This window comes from Cervus canadensis, chromosome 7, assembly GCF_019320065.1.
Source record: "Cervus canadensis isolate Bull #8, Minnesota chromosome 7, ASM1932006v1, whole genome shotgun sequence".
NCBI lineage: Eukaryota > Metazoa > Chordata > Mammalia > Artiodactyla > Cervidae > Cervus > Cervus canadensis.
Genome location: NC_057392.1, coordinates 48043136 through 48060585, shown reverse-complemented (window position 1 = coordinate 48060585; position 17450 = coordinate 48043136). Strand labels below are relative to the sequence as shown.

General features: G+C 34.5%; 1 protein-coding gene across 12 annotated transcripts in view; it reads left to right on the top strand.

Moving 5' to 3' along the window:
* DLG1 (discs large MAGUK scaffold protein 1) overlaps nucleotides 1-17450 on the top strand; it is a 261150-nt gene that overhangs the window by 106234 nt on the left and 137466 nt on the right. For 8 of the 12 annotated variants that reach the window (XM_043473294.1, XM_043473295.1, XM_043473297.1 and 5 more), the window contains one exon: nucleotides 16507-16605. The exons of the other annotated variants lie outside the window; for them this stretch is intronic. In XM_043473294.1, the coding sequence (XP_043329229.1) occupies nucleotides 16507-16605 (99 nt within the window). The remainder of the gene's footprint in view (nucleotides 1-16506; nucleotides 16606-17450) is intronic. 12 annotated transcript variants of the gene reach the window in all.

Genomic DNA, 17450 nt, shown 5'->3' with positions numbered 1-17450 from the left:
CAAATTGAACCAACTAGCATGCACACACCACCTTTTACCAAGCTTGCCATCGGGACTAATTTTATACTTCGCATTCCTTTCATCTTAATTGCTGCAAAAAATCCAAGCCTTCCAGATCACTGTCACTTATTTCCTTATCTCTGTTTGACTCTGGTTTATCTCTGATCTGTTCTAAACTCCCGTTTATCTATGACCTCCCAATTTCTTTCACTCTGCTCTTTGGAACTCCCAGTTCATGATCACCAAAACTTCCTTTATCCTCAAGCTCTTCTGTGCTGGTTTATCTCATCTTTTTTCCCTCATAGAAATCTGGCATTCCCCCAAGAATACTGTTTTTTCCGTAGCCCTCACAAAAAGTGGAATTTTTATCTATCACATCCTGTTTACCTTGGGACCAACAAATGGAGTTGATGTCTTCCTTGCTTATTATTATTTATGGATGATTGTAACTTCTGTCTTTGAAAAATGTACCTGTCATCAGACTGATAGTGTTTTCTATTCCCCTCATGTCTAGTCATATACGTCTTATGCATCTAGTCATATACATCCACTCGCTGATGATTTGAACCACAATTTGCACTGATGATTTAAACCAAGGTTTACTATCTTTTCTTTGTCCACTATTCATGTAATCATTCTTTGAGATTTCAGTATCTTGATGTGATACTTCCAAAATCTTGACCTCTCAGTTCTTTGATTATCCTTATCTCTAGGAGTCTTATTTTTTTCTTTCACTTGAGTGACCTGCTTAAATGGTTATATTAAGACCTCATTAGGGACTTCCCTGGTGGTCTGGTGGCTAAGACCATGCTCCCAATGCTGGGGGCCTGGGTTTGATCCTTGGTCAGAGAATAGATCCCACGTGCTACAACTAAGACTTAGTGCAACCAAATAAATAAAAATATTTTTTAAAAAAGACCTCATTATCATTGAGTTGCAATGCATTTCAAAGTGACTAGCACTTCCTTTCTTTTCGGCTCCTTTCCTCTATAACAATTTCTCTTTTACACTCTAAAGACCTCCAGCCCAGCTTTTTACTATCTATCATGTCTTTCGTGTTCCCACTTCCCTCCTTGCCTTGCTCAGATTCCTTGGTCCATAACTTTAAACAGTACCTTTCATAATCTTAACTTGCTTGCTCCTCTGTCACTTCAATGGTAAGATCCAACTTTGGTTAATCGCAACTCTGCCTCCTCCACATTGGCTCCAAAGCTGCATGTTCAATTTCCAATACCTGTTTCCTGGCGCTCATTCTCAACTGATGGTCTTATTCTGTCTCCCATCCTGTTAAATAATCCGATTGTGTTCTTAAATCTCACCCATCACTTTTGTACTAAATCTTCATTTTGACTTTTCAGAGATTCTGAAATTCCCTCCTCATTGCATTATCTGTCTTTCCCTCTGTACTGGAGTATTCCTATCATTATACATACTCAGCATAATACCTCTCATTAAAACAACCAGCCAAAAAACCCTCTTGGAGTATAGACTGTCAAATCTAGGGATCAGTTCTCAGTCTTCATTTTACTTGACCCTTCCACAGCTTTTTACACATTGACTACTCACTCCCTCCTTTAAATTCTTTTCCCATTTAACTCTTGAGCACCATTCTCCTTAGTCTCCCAACCTCAATTTCCTTTGCAGTATCCTCCTCCTCCTCTTAACTACTAACAGAGTAACTCAGGGCATCAGTCATTGAACTTCTTTCTTTTTATACTCATATTTCAGTTGATCTTATCCAGGTGCCTTTAATTAACATCATTATTCATGTCTTCAGTTCAGAGCTAATCCCTGTTCACTAGGCTTGTATATCTAGCTTTCCTAATCCGTATCTCCACTTGGATTAAGTATCTGAAAGTTAACATGTCAAAAATAGAGTTTCTCATATTATTATTTTCCCCCATCCTCATTTAGTCACTGAGATGCTGAAGATAAAAAACCCTTGAAATCATCTTCTGTGCCTTTTTCTTTTGCTCACACAATTTAATAGCAAATTCTGTTGGCTCTGTGTTTAGAATATATGATCTAACCACTTCCCACTACTCTATAATGACTGATTAAAATTATTTAATTTGTTGCCTGAACTATAGCAGTAGATAATCTATTTGGACTCCCTATCTCCATTCTTCACTCTCACCAGTCTGTTCTTTACCCAGAAGCCAGAGGAATCCTTACAGAAGGTCAGTTCATGTCATTATCTTGTTTTTATCGCTTCCATGGCTTTCAGTCCGACATATAATAAAATCCTAAGTCCTTCACTACCGTAGTTCAAAAGGCCGTTTATTATCTAGTCCCTGGCAGTGTCTGTAATCCCATTTCCTATTGCTCCTTCACTTTCTTTGCTGTATTGGCCTTGTTCCTATTCCTCAAATATATCAAGCGTGTGGCTCTCTCAGAACCTTAATGTTACTCTTTCCTCTGCCTGGAATATTCTTTCCTCAGATATTCTCATAGTTTATTTCCTCACTTCCTTCAGATTTCTGCTCATCTGTTACCTTCTCAGAGGATCTTTCTAGACTCTTATCTAAGGTAGCAGGCACTCCTTCACTCTAAACATCACTGTCCTTTTATCTTTTTAAACATTTTTTTTCATAGCACTTAATACTGCCTGACTCTTTATTGTTATATATTTTTAATCCATCTGAATTCTCTTAAATGTTTTGTGAAACATATGTCACACTTCAGTGTTATACTGATCCTCCAACTGATGCTTCTCTTATTTACCCTTCGCCTTGAGGAGGTGAGGCAGGGAGAGAAGAGGAGAAAAACTATTAAATTTCCTTACAACTAGGATGAATGTATCACTCACTGATCAAACTTGGAGTACTTTTGATAGAAAAGGGGAACTTCCCAGGCAGACAGAGGCATATGGTATCATTATCTACAAGCTTTTATCTTATGACAGTTCCTCCCAAGCAGCAGGTCTAAATATTCACACCAAGACATTTCCACCTTGGACCAACGTGAATTGGCCTAACCTTATCTATGCACGTTTTAAACATTTGGCCTCATGCCTAATGATAGTTGTATTTTGAAGTGGTCAAATATATATATATATATGTATAAAATACATTCATGTATTTACTTACATGTATTTAAATATATATTTTTTTCTTCATCTCTAAAGAATGAAATTGCTTATATTCAGCAGTGAAATGCCTTTGTGTTAAACTAGAATATAAAGAATATAAAGTAGATAATCCTCTTAAACTACTTTGGAAATACCAACTCTGATAGTAGAATTCTACCTGGAGTATAGAGATAGTAGATATCTAGATATATCTATATCTAATAGTAGATAGAGATAGTAGATAGTAGAATTCTACCCGGAGAATGGGTAGAAACAGTCTCTTTGAGTAATGATTACCAAGCAATCAAAGTTAGGATAAAAATTCTGTTATACTGGTTGTGAGATGCTGTCTCTTGACAGAGTTGAGTTTCCTACTCAAAAGGCCAGTACTTTTGTTTAAAATGCCATTACTCAGATTTGGAAATTGTTTCCCTTTATACCCAAAACATAACTACTCAAAAATGTTTGAGTGATGTTTGAGACCCAGTAATTTGGACACTAGAAAAGCATAAAGATGAAAATTAAGCAAAAAGTTTACAGTGGTTATATTCACTTTAAAAAAATACCAGATTGACCATTTAATCCAGTAGTTGCACTCCTTGGTTTTCATTCACATGAGTTGAGCACTTATGTCCACATGAAAATTTGCACACAGATGTTTATTGCAGCTTTATTCATGATTGCCGAAACTTGGAAGCAACCAAGATAACCTTCAGTGGGTAAATAGGCAGATAGTGAAATGTTATTAAGTGTTAAAAAGATATGGAAGAACTCTATAAGTGCTTATTTCTAAGGGAAAGACACCAATCTGAAAACGCTGCACATTCTATGCTTCCAACTATATGACATTCTGGAAAAGGCAAAACTATGGAGATAGTAAAAAGATTAGTTGTCAAAGTTAGGAAAGAGGGAGGGATGAATAGAGCACAGATTTTTAGGCCAGTGAAACTATTCTGTATGGTATTATAATGGTGGATACCTGACATTGTTTAAACTTGTAAATGTACATCAAGAATGAACCCTAGTGTAAACTACGAACTTTGGATAGCAGTGATGTATCATTGTAGATTCATCAACTGTACAATATACAGCTCAAGTGGGAAATGTTAATAATGGGAATGCAATGCATGTGTGTAGGCAAAGGTTACATGGGAATGCTGTACTTTCTACTCTAAAAAATAAAGTCTGTTAAAAGAACAACATTGATAGCTTGAGGTGGATTAGATTGGCTATAGTTTGAAGAACTCGGTAAAGTCTGTTATGTAAGCTCTTCATAAATAGGAAGTGTTTTGTGTACATCTTTGTAGTTTCTGTGTAGTGTCATAACTGTTAGATTGTCCTTTTGTCAAGGAGGGCTCAGACAGTAAAGAATCTACCTGCAATGCGGAAGACTTGGATTCGATCCTTGGGTTGGGAAGAACCACTGGAGAAGGGAAAGGCTACCCACTCCAGTATTCTGGCCTGGAGAATTCCATGGACAGAGGAACCTGGCAGGCTACAGTCCATGCAGTCTCAATGAATCGGACACAACTGAGCAACTTTCACTTTCACTTTTTTTTGTCAAGGACACATAGCAATATATATGTTTTATTGCACAAACTGCAATTTGCATATTTTAATATATAACATGTATGTATGTGTGTGTGTGTGATATGTAGTTTTAGGGTTAACTTTTAAAATAATGTGTTAATAACAGTACTGAAAAGTGACTGGCCCATAACCTCTGAGGTCAGAATAGGACATTCAACTCGCACAACATTTTTGCTCTTTTCTTACTTTAAGCAGTATTTGTTTTCATGAGAATTGTATTCCATACCTCTTACCACAACTAGATTTCAGTAATCAATTGGGTAATGATTTAATATCAGCTGCAAAACCATAAGCTTCACAAGAGCTGGTAGGATAGATGTATGTTTTCTTATATCCTTAGAGCCTAAAGTGGTGAATGCAGATGATGGCTATTTGTTGAATGAATAAAGTTAATTATATGCATTTATTTTTATTTAATCTGATGATGGCTACAAAGAAGTTTGGAGCTTCTAAATACAGTTTGGCCACTGTAAATTTCCCAAGCCATTTTTATGTACAACTATGGCTTTAAAATTATAAGTCTACATTACAGGATTGTATAAAATCATGTCTATTTCAAAATTAATTCAAAGGCTTCTGTGAAAACATTGAAGCATATATGTTAATATATGAAGAACTTATATTCTTACTGTTAAAATTTGACTTAGTGTCATTTTCTTTAAAGATTTTTCTCACTGTGTACTTCCTGGCACTGTTATTTAGATAACATTATTCAGTCCTTCATTCTTATGTCAAAATTTAGAATTTTGATAAAGGTAAGAGTAGCTATTCAGATCATGCAGAGAACAGTATCCTACAATTACCAGCTTATTTACCAACCTTTAAATAAACCAACTGATGTGGCAATTGTACAGGCATGTACAAATCAGTTAACAAAGACTGAACCTATTTTGTGCAAGTGTAAACCAACTGGTATCACATCTGGAAGCAGTGGAATTTTAGAATCCTAAACACAACTTCTGCCCCTAGACAAATTTATTTAAAAGGTGTTTTCCCCCTCACCTCTTAACAGGAGCGCTGCCTGTTCATTCTTTATCCATTAGTAGACCCCAGTTTAGTCCCTTTCTGAGCAATATTACCAGTATTTTTGAAATCTAAGCTGTGACTATTGACTCAGCCAGCTGTGAGCATAAGGAAGTTATTATTATGACAGAATGGGATCAATTGATTGCCTTACAAAATTTTTGTTGACTCTGAGGCAAATAACTGAAGATTATAATCTGCAATTTGAAACGAAACATATCCCAGCCTCATTTTACTGTATTTAACTCTGACTAATCTTGCTGAAACCATCTTAATGTATCAAAGTATTATAAATTTGAAAAATAATCACTTTGTAAGTATTTTGACATAGAATAAGACAAATACCAACCTTAGGAATTAAATGCTTCAGCTATACTGAATACATAGCAGGATTTTGGAGAGCAGTGGTTGAGAGTGTTGTTTTTAGAGGATGATGAACTGAGTTTAAAGCCCTGTTCTATTTTAGCTGTAGCACATTGGATAAATTAACTGAATTCTGAGTCTCTTTCTTCCACCTGCAGAAAACAAGGATCAAGATTTAGTAAAAAATTAAATGGGACAAACCTGCAAAACCCTTACTGTAATACATGACATCAGTAAAGTACCTATCATCATCATCTTTATCACCACTTTCACAACCACCCATGAAATTGATCCTACAAAATATTCTGGTCTTTTAAGTGGGGGATCTGGAGATACCGAGAAGCAATCTTATTACAGAAGGATAAAGAATTATGTTTTGACAAGAGGATTGGTAACCTTGAGTAGGTCCAGCCAGAAAAACAGACACCACAGTAATTATTTTAACAGGGAAAATGTAATATGAATGGTGATTTAAAAGGAATTGGAGAACTGAAAAGGAAACATGTGAACACCAAAATTAAACAGAGATAGTATCAACAGGAAGCAGCTACCTTGTGAGAAGGGACCTAGGGATCGAGTTGAAGTTAGTAGAACCCAGAAGTTTGGAAGAGGGGCACTGCAGGCTTTAAATGTGATCTGTCAATGATATTTACTACTTAATACAGTTTAAAAAGGAAAGAGAAAATCTTTTCAGCAGATGTTCTTGAACAAGACAATGTTTACTTTCATATAGGATATTATTAAACAATTAACTATTGCTAGACAGAGAACAAGGCTTCCCAAATGGCACTAATAGTAAAGAATCCACCTGCCAATGCAGGAGACATAAGAAACATGGGTTTGACCCCTGGATTGGGAAGATTCCCTGGCAGGGGCCATGGCAACCCACTTCAGAATTCTTGCCTTGAGAATTCCATGGACAGAGGAGCCTGGCAGAGGGATGACTCTGTGCGACCCTATAGACTAGTGACTTAACGTGCATGCAGACAGAGGACAACATGAAACTGGTGATTTTCTGGCATTTTTATATTTTGAACTTCTGAGGTCATCAAATACTAGAACATCTTGAGCACTTTCTGATTGGTAGTGGCTGCCCAAGCACACAGAATCTCTTAGCAGTGTCTTCTATGTGTATATAATGAAATTGGGCAGGGGGAGGGATGGATGTATACAATCTGTTCTCTGAGTCACTTGAGTCACTTTATCATTCTAGAGTGCTGATTAACTCAGTCTCTTTTGTCAGTCATATTGTTTCATTCATCCAAGAAACATGTATTAACTACTTCCTATGTGCTAGATATTATTCTAGGAACTAGGTATACAGGAGTAATATTGAATAGAACAAGAATCCTTACTCCTATAGAGCTTATAGTAAAGGGGGAGAAGACAGATGACAAACATAATTAAAATATATAGTATACTGGGGAAAAGGTAGAAAGAGAAGACAATAGGAAATGGGTATATTTGTGTGTATGTGGTGGGGGTGGGTTTAGTAGAATAGGAGAGGCTTCAACTGAAGGGTGTTATTTGAGTAAGGCGTAAAAGAAGTTATGGAGCTGGGTCATGTGGATATCTGGGACAAGAGCATTCTAGGCAAAGGAAGACTATATGAAAGACTCTGAGGCCGGAGCTTGTTTATAGAGTGTTTGAAACACAGCAGAGAGGTCAGTATGGCCAAAACAGTAAGTGGGAGGAAAATAGAAGATAACTTCAGAAAGGTTAACAGTGACCTGAATCATTAGGGATTGTACAAGAATGCACAAAATGGGGTAAATGCATGAGTACTAGGAAGTGTTAGGTCCCATTTCAGGTTAGTCATTGTGAAGTCCATGGTTGTGTGTGTTTCTGTAGCCATAGTCTGATAAATGTGGGGAGGCAGGCAGCATATTGCATTTGGTAGTTTCATATCTGTTTGTTTATGTGACCACAGCTTTAAATTCAAATTTTGGATTTCTGTTTACTTGAAATTCTGAATGATTGTTGGCTCATCCTTGTATCAGTACAAAGTAAATGGCTGAATGCTGATGGAATGCTATCTTTTTATAATGAAGGAATGATATACCTTATCTATTCATAAATATCAATCTTGCAAACTGAAATATTGATAGATTCATGAACTACTATGTTCTGTCTGTGTAAACTTAACAGATTTGCACCCATGCTTCTATACTAGGATTGTTCATCACTAGACTGTTTTCCTTTCTCCCCTTTGTTCTTTTACAATCAAGAATTTGTATTTAATCCCTTAGTATTTATTTCAAAATATGTCTAGTTTTGTTGCTGTTTGCTTCAGAGATAATTATGATATGAATATTATATGCAGCTGGTTCAAATAACATGGAGTTTATATTGAATGTACTATTTGGAGTAAATGTGGCAAAATGAGTATTTGAATCAAATAGGAACAGATCTAAGCAACGACAAAAACTTAATTTGAAGGTGCTGGACCCCTGTTGAGTACAATGATTCCCAAACAGTTTTGGTAAATTTATTGTGCTGCATTTTATCCTTCTATAAACATAGAAAAAGCTTGCAGTTCTTTCCCCTGATTTTTCTTTCCCTCTTAGATATTTTCTTTGACATTTATTCAAAGAAATATGTCTCATTATCACATTGTAGAAATTTAAACAAAGGAGCTGAGATTAAAAATATTAAACTGTACCATACTAAAAACAAAAAAAGAAGGAAAATTCTTATGGACCATTAGTGGCATGGGGGTAATTATTTTTCTTTAATATATTGATAACAAAAGATCTGCTAATTCATTTATTTCATTTTCCTTAAATATGTTATAAATTTACTTAGCGCTTATTGAATCTTTGTGGACATTCTAAGCTCATTACCTGGTAGTATGGTATTAGTTACCTTTCTTTAGAATTTAATCTTATGAGCATATTAATAAGTAAGACTATAAATGAGAAAAAGTTAAGAAAAATATGTTCAGACAGCATTGTAAATCTTTTATGGTTGGATCTAACTATGATGTAAAAGACAATTTTTAGAGGCCATTGTTGTTGTTATTCTTAATAGTCCTTCCCAGCTTCCCATCAGTCATACAGATATCACTTCTACATTCAAAATATATCTTTATTTGACTACTCATGTCCATTTTCACCGTTACCATCATTTGGTTGAAGCCACTGATCACCTCTCAGCTGGATTATCATAGCAGCCTCCTAATTATTCCTCCTGTTTCTTCCTGTATCAGACAGGATTCATATGTACATGTAAAAAACCACTTTAGCTATTTCAAGCAGATTAAAGGTAAAGATACTCTCTCTCTATATATATATATATATTTTTTTTTTTTTTCATTTATCGAGTGGAGTGAGTGCAAGTGAAAGAGGGAGGTAAATAGTCATAAATGTAGATGTGCAGTACACGTTAAGCATGTGGCTGTACCTCATGAGGCTTCAGACCACTTTTTATCAAAATCTTTGTAAAAGCTGCTTGCATAATTTTAAGCTCTTCACATCAAATTTAAAATGTAAAACTGTGAATAAATAACAAGAATCTCTAAAAATTAAAACATTTTTCAGAAAGCCATCAATTTGATACTGGCATTTAAAAAATACTTTTAAAATTTGTACAATCCAGTTACTTTATGGGAATTTACCATTTTCTGCAGTATTCTTTGAGACAGTGTTAATATTATAGCCTCTGTTGTCATGGAAACAAGTCTCTGAAGGAGGCCTCAGAGGCTAATGATTCCATGGTGTTGCTATGGATAGAAACAACTGAGACTGTTGTTAGTCACATGGTCAAGATTTAAAAAAAAAAAAACAACTAAAACTCTTTGGAGCTGATCTTATTGAGTGATACAAATGGAACAGAAAAAGGACGATGACGTGAAAGTCATATTGTCTAATAATGTATGTAAGATTTTTCAAGTTTCAAATGCTTAGGCTGAATTCCTTTTCTATAATAACCCAAATGTAATGGTTACTCTATATTGCTGCCTCATTATTCATATTAGAGTCTTAAGTTTGACATTTTCCAATTTAGAATCATACAGCTCACCAGAATTTTATCATCCTCTCAATCCTGTGCTCAAAATATCCTCATCTCTTCTTTTTACTCTGTTATCATATTTAACATCTATACTGTTCCTCATCACTCAACCTTCATTTGACTAGATATTGTTTGTTTAGGGCAGTATTTTGTTTCATGCAAACTAAGTGACTTATTTTGTTGTTGTATAATCCTTTGTGACTCAAACTGGTTATTGATTGTGACTAGGAAATTACGTGTGTTGATATGCATTTGTTTTTGAAGACTTTCTCAGCAGTATTTGCCTTTCTTAAGAAAGAGGCAGAGGTATATGTTGTTCTTCAAAGCACTTGTTCAGTGCCCTATAGAGAGTGGGGTGGAATCAGATGGTGTACATTTTGTAGGATTTTAAAAAATGGTATTCAGATCCTCTAAAGGATTCTGTCAAAAGGAAATATATTTAGAATAGGTTCAGAGCCAGTATTACAATGTAATATTGAAGAATTTATAGTTTATCATAAAGAGTTTTTGAGAGCAACTGCCTAATGGAGGAAATGTTTGTGTTTGGCCTTGAAATTTGTTATAAGCATATAGCTTTGTCTTTTTTATGTTAAAGTGGATTATTAATTAGCTAATATCTGACTCTATTATAGAGGCAAAAAGAAACTTCTTATAGGTTTTAGATATGTCTCTTACTTTGATTGTGGTAATTGTTTCAGAGTTGTTTGCATATGTCCAAACTCATTAAATTGTGTACATTAAAAAGTGCAATTTCTTGTATATCAGTTATACCTTAACAAAGCTGTTTTAAAAAATTAAATAAAGATTATAAATGTTAGACTTTCTTCTCTCTGATACTTTGGATGACTCCAGTCAGTTATTTTGTAGTTTATCACTCAACTTCAGTTTGTCTGATGTTTAGTGTTCAGGTTATGCATCTTTCATAAAATGTCCCAGAAGTGATATACTCTGATTACATCCTATCAGGTAACATATGATTTTGATTTGTCCCATCCCTGATGGTGTTAACTTTGGTTAAGATGGTATCTGCTGAATTTCTTCACTGTAATTAATAAAAATTTGTAGGGAGATACATGTGTGTCTGTGTGTGTGTATCCCACTCAAACTTGCTTCCACTAGAATGAAATGGAAGGGTCATTCAGCAGCAGTGGAAATTTTAACATTTGTTGTTGTTTCTTAAATGAGTTATTACTGTGGTGGTTGCCAGATTATAATTTTGTGACTCCATCATTCCTTCTACATTTTTGATTGACATATACTGTAAGGAAATGCACTCTTCTATTCATTTCATTGTTATGTAATTATTTATATAAGTGTAGACTCTTGGAGTCCTCTTTAACTCAGTGGGGTTTATGCTATCATTATTGTTATCTGAGTCTCACATTGTTCCCAGTGTAACTGATAAGAGCCCCAGCAAGCTGACTTCTGTGTCCTTTGTCATGCCTCATTAATTCTTTGAGCACCTTCTTATTTTCTGGTATGGCAAAAAGTTCTAGGCTCTAGCTATGGAGTCATTTCTCCAAAGATTCCTTTTTTTAAAAATTAGAGAACGGATATTTATAAGCCAAGATCTGAGTGTTAGGTATTTTCATGCTATTGAGGTGTTACTGCTCCAGGGTACAGATGTATATGTAAACACACACATTTATTTCTGTATTTGTCTATATATATTGAAAACCATACTGTCATACTAGTGCCTTCAAATCTAGTGTAGAACCATAGATTTCATGCTGATTTTCTCCCTTTGCATGTTTGCAACTCCATTCTCTGACATGAGGACCCTTGCTCCCACTATCCTTTATATATTTACTTATTGGATCAAGTCTCAGGTATGTCAGCAACCTCCTACCACTGTTGATGCTCTTAGTGGACCTCCTTCCCACCCTGCTAAAGATCAAAGGGATATCCCCATCTTGTCCACTGAGGCCTGTATACTTCATGCCAGACTACTGCTACTGCCACACAGATTACTCTCTCACACTTGGGATCCAACAAAAAGACCAGGCTGCTGCCACTGCTTGCCCATGTGCGATATCCTCTTCATCCTGCCCAGACTCCAACATCACTTCTGCCACCCTTCCACTCCTGTGCACAGATGCTTGCCTCACTCTGCTTGACTTCAACAACCTGTACTTGCCTACGTCAAGATCCTGGTTATATTCTATCATTGCTATCTTCTAGAAATCTAATTTTTGTTCTTCTGTTAATAGGACAGTAACCATCTGGAATTTTATATATGGTATAAGGTAGTAGGGTAAGGGGTCATTCATCTTCCATATGTATATTCAGTTGATTCAGCAGTAGTTTTCTAGAATAATTGAAATATAGTTGATGAACAATATTATGTTGGTTTTGGGTGTACTAAATGATTTGATATTTGCATACATCATAAAATGATCACTACATTAAGTTTAGTAACCATCTCTCCCCATAAAAAGTTTATGATATTACTGACCTTACTTCTTGTGCTATATATTACATCCCTGTGACTTACATAACTAAAGGTTTATACCTCTTAATTTCCTTCACCTATTTTGCCCACCCCCCAACTCCCTCCCTTTTTGGCATCTGTGCATTTGTTCTCTGTATCTGTGAGTGTGTTTTCTATCTATTTTCATTTTGTTTGTTTTGTTTTTTTGGTGAAATCATGTGGTATTTGTCTTCCTCTGTCTGACTTAACTTCACTTAAATTCTTTTAAAACTATCTTTTTCTCTTTGTCATAAATTAGGAGTCAGAATCTCTTGGGTTTTTCAAACATTTTTAAAAAGTTATAAGTATTCCACTGAAAATTGGTAGCACTTAAATTATTTGTTTTAAGCTCATAATATGGAATTCAACTTTTTTTTTCCTATAGGAACACTATATAAATGGTGGCTAGAATCCCAAGTAAGACAGAGACTTTATTCCTAATTTATTTTTAATTGTGATAAAATATATGTAACAAAACTACCATTTTAACGTTTCTTAGTACACTTAATTAATTCAGTGTCAATAAATACATTCATGGTGTTGTGCAGCCATCACCATTGTCCGTCTCTGTAACTTTTCCATCTTTCAAAACAGAGAACTCATTTAGAGAACTCATTTAAATTGGTAATATTAAAAAGAAAGAAAAAAGGAAACAAAATCTAATGGCTTACAATCTCTTTCTACAGAATATAAGAAATCCAGGTAACAATAGTCTAGCAAATCTTTTCCTCATTTGTCACAAGTTAACTTTTATGAGCTTAAGCTCAGTTGTAAAAAGAAGGGTTAAACTTGATCCCTAGCTTCTTCAACTCTAATGGTCTTATAAAAATCTTTGAAAATTTTAGCATCTTTTTGAACAATTAATGTGAAACACATTTTCAGTTTATTTTCTAGAAAATGAGATGGTAAAATATTATAATTGTTTTTCTCTTAATAGTAATAGATCTTCCATCCCTCACCATGCATTACAGCATCACTATATATTCATTGTTGACGATTGGAAAAGTAGAATTCAAAATAGAGGCAGGGGGAAAAACCATTCATAATCCTGTCCTCAGAGGTTAACTTATCAAACATTGCTTTCCATTTTTTAAATAAAATTTTTATCTTCTCCTTTTTACTTAATGTCATGCCATAGGCAGTATCATATATGACTTATAGACTGTTCTTACAGATGATTATTAATCAATGCATAGTATTTGTGTGCTAAATCGCTTCGGTCATGTCCGACTCTTTGTGACTCTATGGACTGTAGCCCACAGTTCTCCAGGCAAGAATACTGGAGTGGGTTGCTATGCCCTTCTCCAGGGACATAGTATTTAATCTTATGAAATTATTGTTTGTGCAATCATTCCAACACCTTATATTTAGGATATTTTGCATTTTCCCAAGTACAATGTTCAAAAGAATATATTGAATATTAAGACATTTGCTTTTTTAATATTTCCTTAGAACTCAGTTCAGTCGCTCAGGCATATCCAACTCTTTGCGACCCTATGGACTGCAGCATGCCAGGCTTCCCTCAGGATAGATTAACAGAATTACTAAGTCAAAGAGTTCAACATTTTTAAAGCTATTAGATTGCTTTTCATAAAGTTTGTATGAAGTTATATATCCAACAGCACTGTGAAGGGACCTGCTTTTGCTGCATTAAAAATTTTTTGAGGTGTTTAATTGTGATAAAATATATCTAACATAAGATTTGCCATTTTAACCAATTTTAACTGCACAATTCTGTGGCATCAGTTAAATTTCCAGTATTGAGCAGCTATTACCACTATCTATTTCCAAAACTTTTTCACTATCTCAAACTTACTTTGTAACCATTAAGCAGTAAACTCCTTACCCTCCTCTCTCCCTTGCCCCTGGTAGCTTCTAATCTACTTTATATGAATTTACCTATTCTAAATATAAGTGAAATCACAAAATACTGACCTTTTGTATCTGGTTAATTTCACTTAGCATAATGTTTTCAAGGTTTGTCCATGTTGTGGCAGATATCAGAATTTCATCCCTTTTTATGGCTGAATGACTGTCCATTGTGTGTGTGTGTTTGAGTGTGTATACACACACCATGTTTTGTATTTCTGTATCTGTTGATGGATACTCTTGAGTTGTTTCCACCTTTTGGCTATTGTGAATAATGCATCACCGAACACTAGGGTAAAGTATTCAAGTCCCGGTTCTCAGCTCTTTGAAGTATTTACCTAGGAGTAGAATTGGTGGGTCATATGGTAATCCTAGGGGTAGTTTTTTGAAGGACTGCCAAACCAAACTGTTTTCCGTAGTGGCAGCACCATTTTCCATTCCCACCAGCAGTTTTTGATGATTCCAATTTCTGCACATCCTTGCCAACATTTGTTACTTTCTGTTTTTGTTTTTATTTTTTATTATTGCCTCCTAGTAGTATGAAGTAATATGTCATTGTTACTTTGATTTACATTTCCCTAATGAATAATAATATTGAATAGATTTCCATGTGCTTATTGTTTTTTATTTTAATTGGGGTTTTATTGCTTTTAAATGTTGTAATAGTTTCTTCTGTACAATGAAGTGAATCAGCTATATCTATACATACCCCCCTCCCTCTTGAACCTCCCGGTCACCCACTCCCCATTCCATCCATATGGGTCACCACATGCACCGAGCTGAGCTCCCTGAACTGTACTATAGGTCCCCACTATCTGTCCTAGCGTCAGTGGATGTCAATCCCAGTCTCCAAGTTCATCCCACTACCTCCCCCCTCATTCCATGTCCATATATCTGTCTGTTCCCTACATCTGTATCTCTATTTGTGCCCTGCAGATAGGTTCATCTGTACCATTTTTCTAGATTCTACATACATGCATTAAATATGATACTCACTTTTCTCTTTCTGACTTACTTCACTCTGTATGACAGACTCTAGGTCCATCCACCTCTCTACAAATGACCCAGTTTTGTTCTTTTCTATGGCTGAGTAATATCCTATTGTATATGTGTGCCACATCTTCTTTATCCAGTCTTCTGATGATGGACATTTAGGTTGCTTCCATGTCCTGGCTATTGTAGTGTTGCTATGAACTTCGGGGTGCATATGTGTATCCTCTTCGGAAAATATCTGTTCCAGGTCCTTTGCCCATTTTTTAAATTGTCTTTTTATGGTGAGTTATACGAGTTCTTTATCTGTTCTTCATGTTAAACCATCATCAGATGTACAGTTTGCAGGATTTTCTCCTATTCTGTATGTTGTTTTTCCCTTTCTTGAGAATGCCATTTGCTTCACAAAAGGTTTGAATTCTGATACAGTCTAATTTTTTTACTTCTGCTTTTGATATCATATTTAAGAATCCATTGTTAAATCTAGGTTTATCCCTATGTTTTCTTCTAAGAATTTTATGGTTTTAATGCTTATATTTAGGTCATCAATTAATTTCCAGTTTTTGTATAGGATATGAGGTTAATAATTCTTATGTAGAATATGTCATTGGTATAGCAAATATTTATGAATTAATCCAGGTAACAGAAATTGGTACTTTTACAAGACACCCTTTCTGTGTTCCATTTACATCTTTTTTAAAAATAATTGAATTAGGCATGAGAGTAATTGATTCTTTGAATGCAAGGAAGCAAAAAAAAAAAAAAAAAAAATGAATGCAAGGAAGCAAGTGGTCAAATATATCCTGAATGCTATAAAAAATATTTTGTAGTCTGTGAAGAGAATGTCTTATCTCCCAGTGGAGGAGTATTGTTAAATCATTATTTTTTATTATTTTCATTTAAACATCTAAACACTTATTTTAAGTAGAGTCATTAAAATTATTATTAGTGGTATAATTAATTCTAAGAGCATTTTCTTATTTAAATTGAAGTAATATATTATTTTACCTATTTTAGTTATTTCTGAAAACTATAATTTATCTTTGTGACAAAACTTTCTGTTATATGTTTCCCTTTTATTTTGTATTTTTCCTGATTTTTTGTCATTGATGATTTTTAGCCAACAGAAGCTGTATCTCCCTCTTCTCCCACTGTCCCTGTGATCCCTGTCCTGCCAGTCCCTGCTGAGAATACTGTCATCCTACCCATCATACCACAGGTTTTTATTAGTTTCTTTTTTCTTTATATAATTTTATTTGTTTTTAATGGTTTCATTTGTATTCTTTTCAGATCATTTCAACTGTTTCTTTGTTAGAGTTGGTAATACACTTTGGACTTTAAATGATATCTTTAGGGAGTTAAATTATCTGGGATTTAATATAAGATGGGTTCTATATTTGCTGTTTTATTAGGTTATCTACAAAAAAGATACATTCTAAACTTCATCATATTGAACCTCCTTAGATTTGTTATCATGCCTTTTATACATGTAAGTCTGTTCAAAACAGTTTTAAAATTTATTTGCTTTGGGAAATTTTGTTTATTTTCTAAAGATAGTAAAAATAATTACCCCTCCTGATCTTGTACTATATGTGTCCTTTTATATATAGCATTTTGTTTTCCAGTTTATATTGATCTTCTTTGGAAATACTCAATCTTTCTGTCATTTGGTAGGACAACATACTTCACATTTATTATTGAAAAATAATAGCTGATGTATATAAAGTATTTGGGAACTCTTTATGATATCTTTGCAACTTTTCTGTAAATGTAAAAATACTCTAAAATTATGAGTTTATGTTTTTAAGTTAACATGTAACAGTCAAAAAATACAATGAGATAATAGCCAGATGTCAGAGAATCTGAATATTTGTAGCTTTCAGAGCTTTAGTGTTTCCAAGGGACGGCTTGTTAGGACAATAACTACTCTACCAACAGAGTTATCCAAAGGTAAAATCACGGTGTTATTAGTAAGTAGGATAATTGACATCTTTCACACCAAAGGTCATTATCTCATTTTAATGTATAAACAAATGGATTTTTAGGTAATTTTACTATTACTGA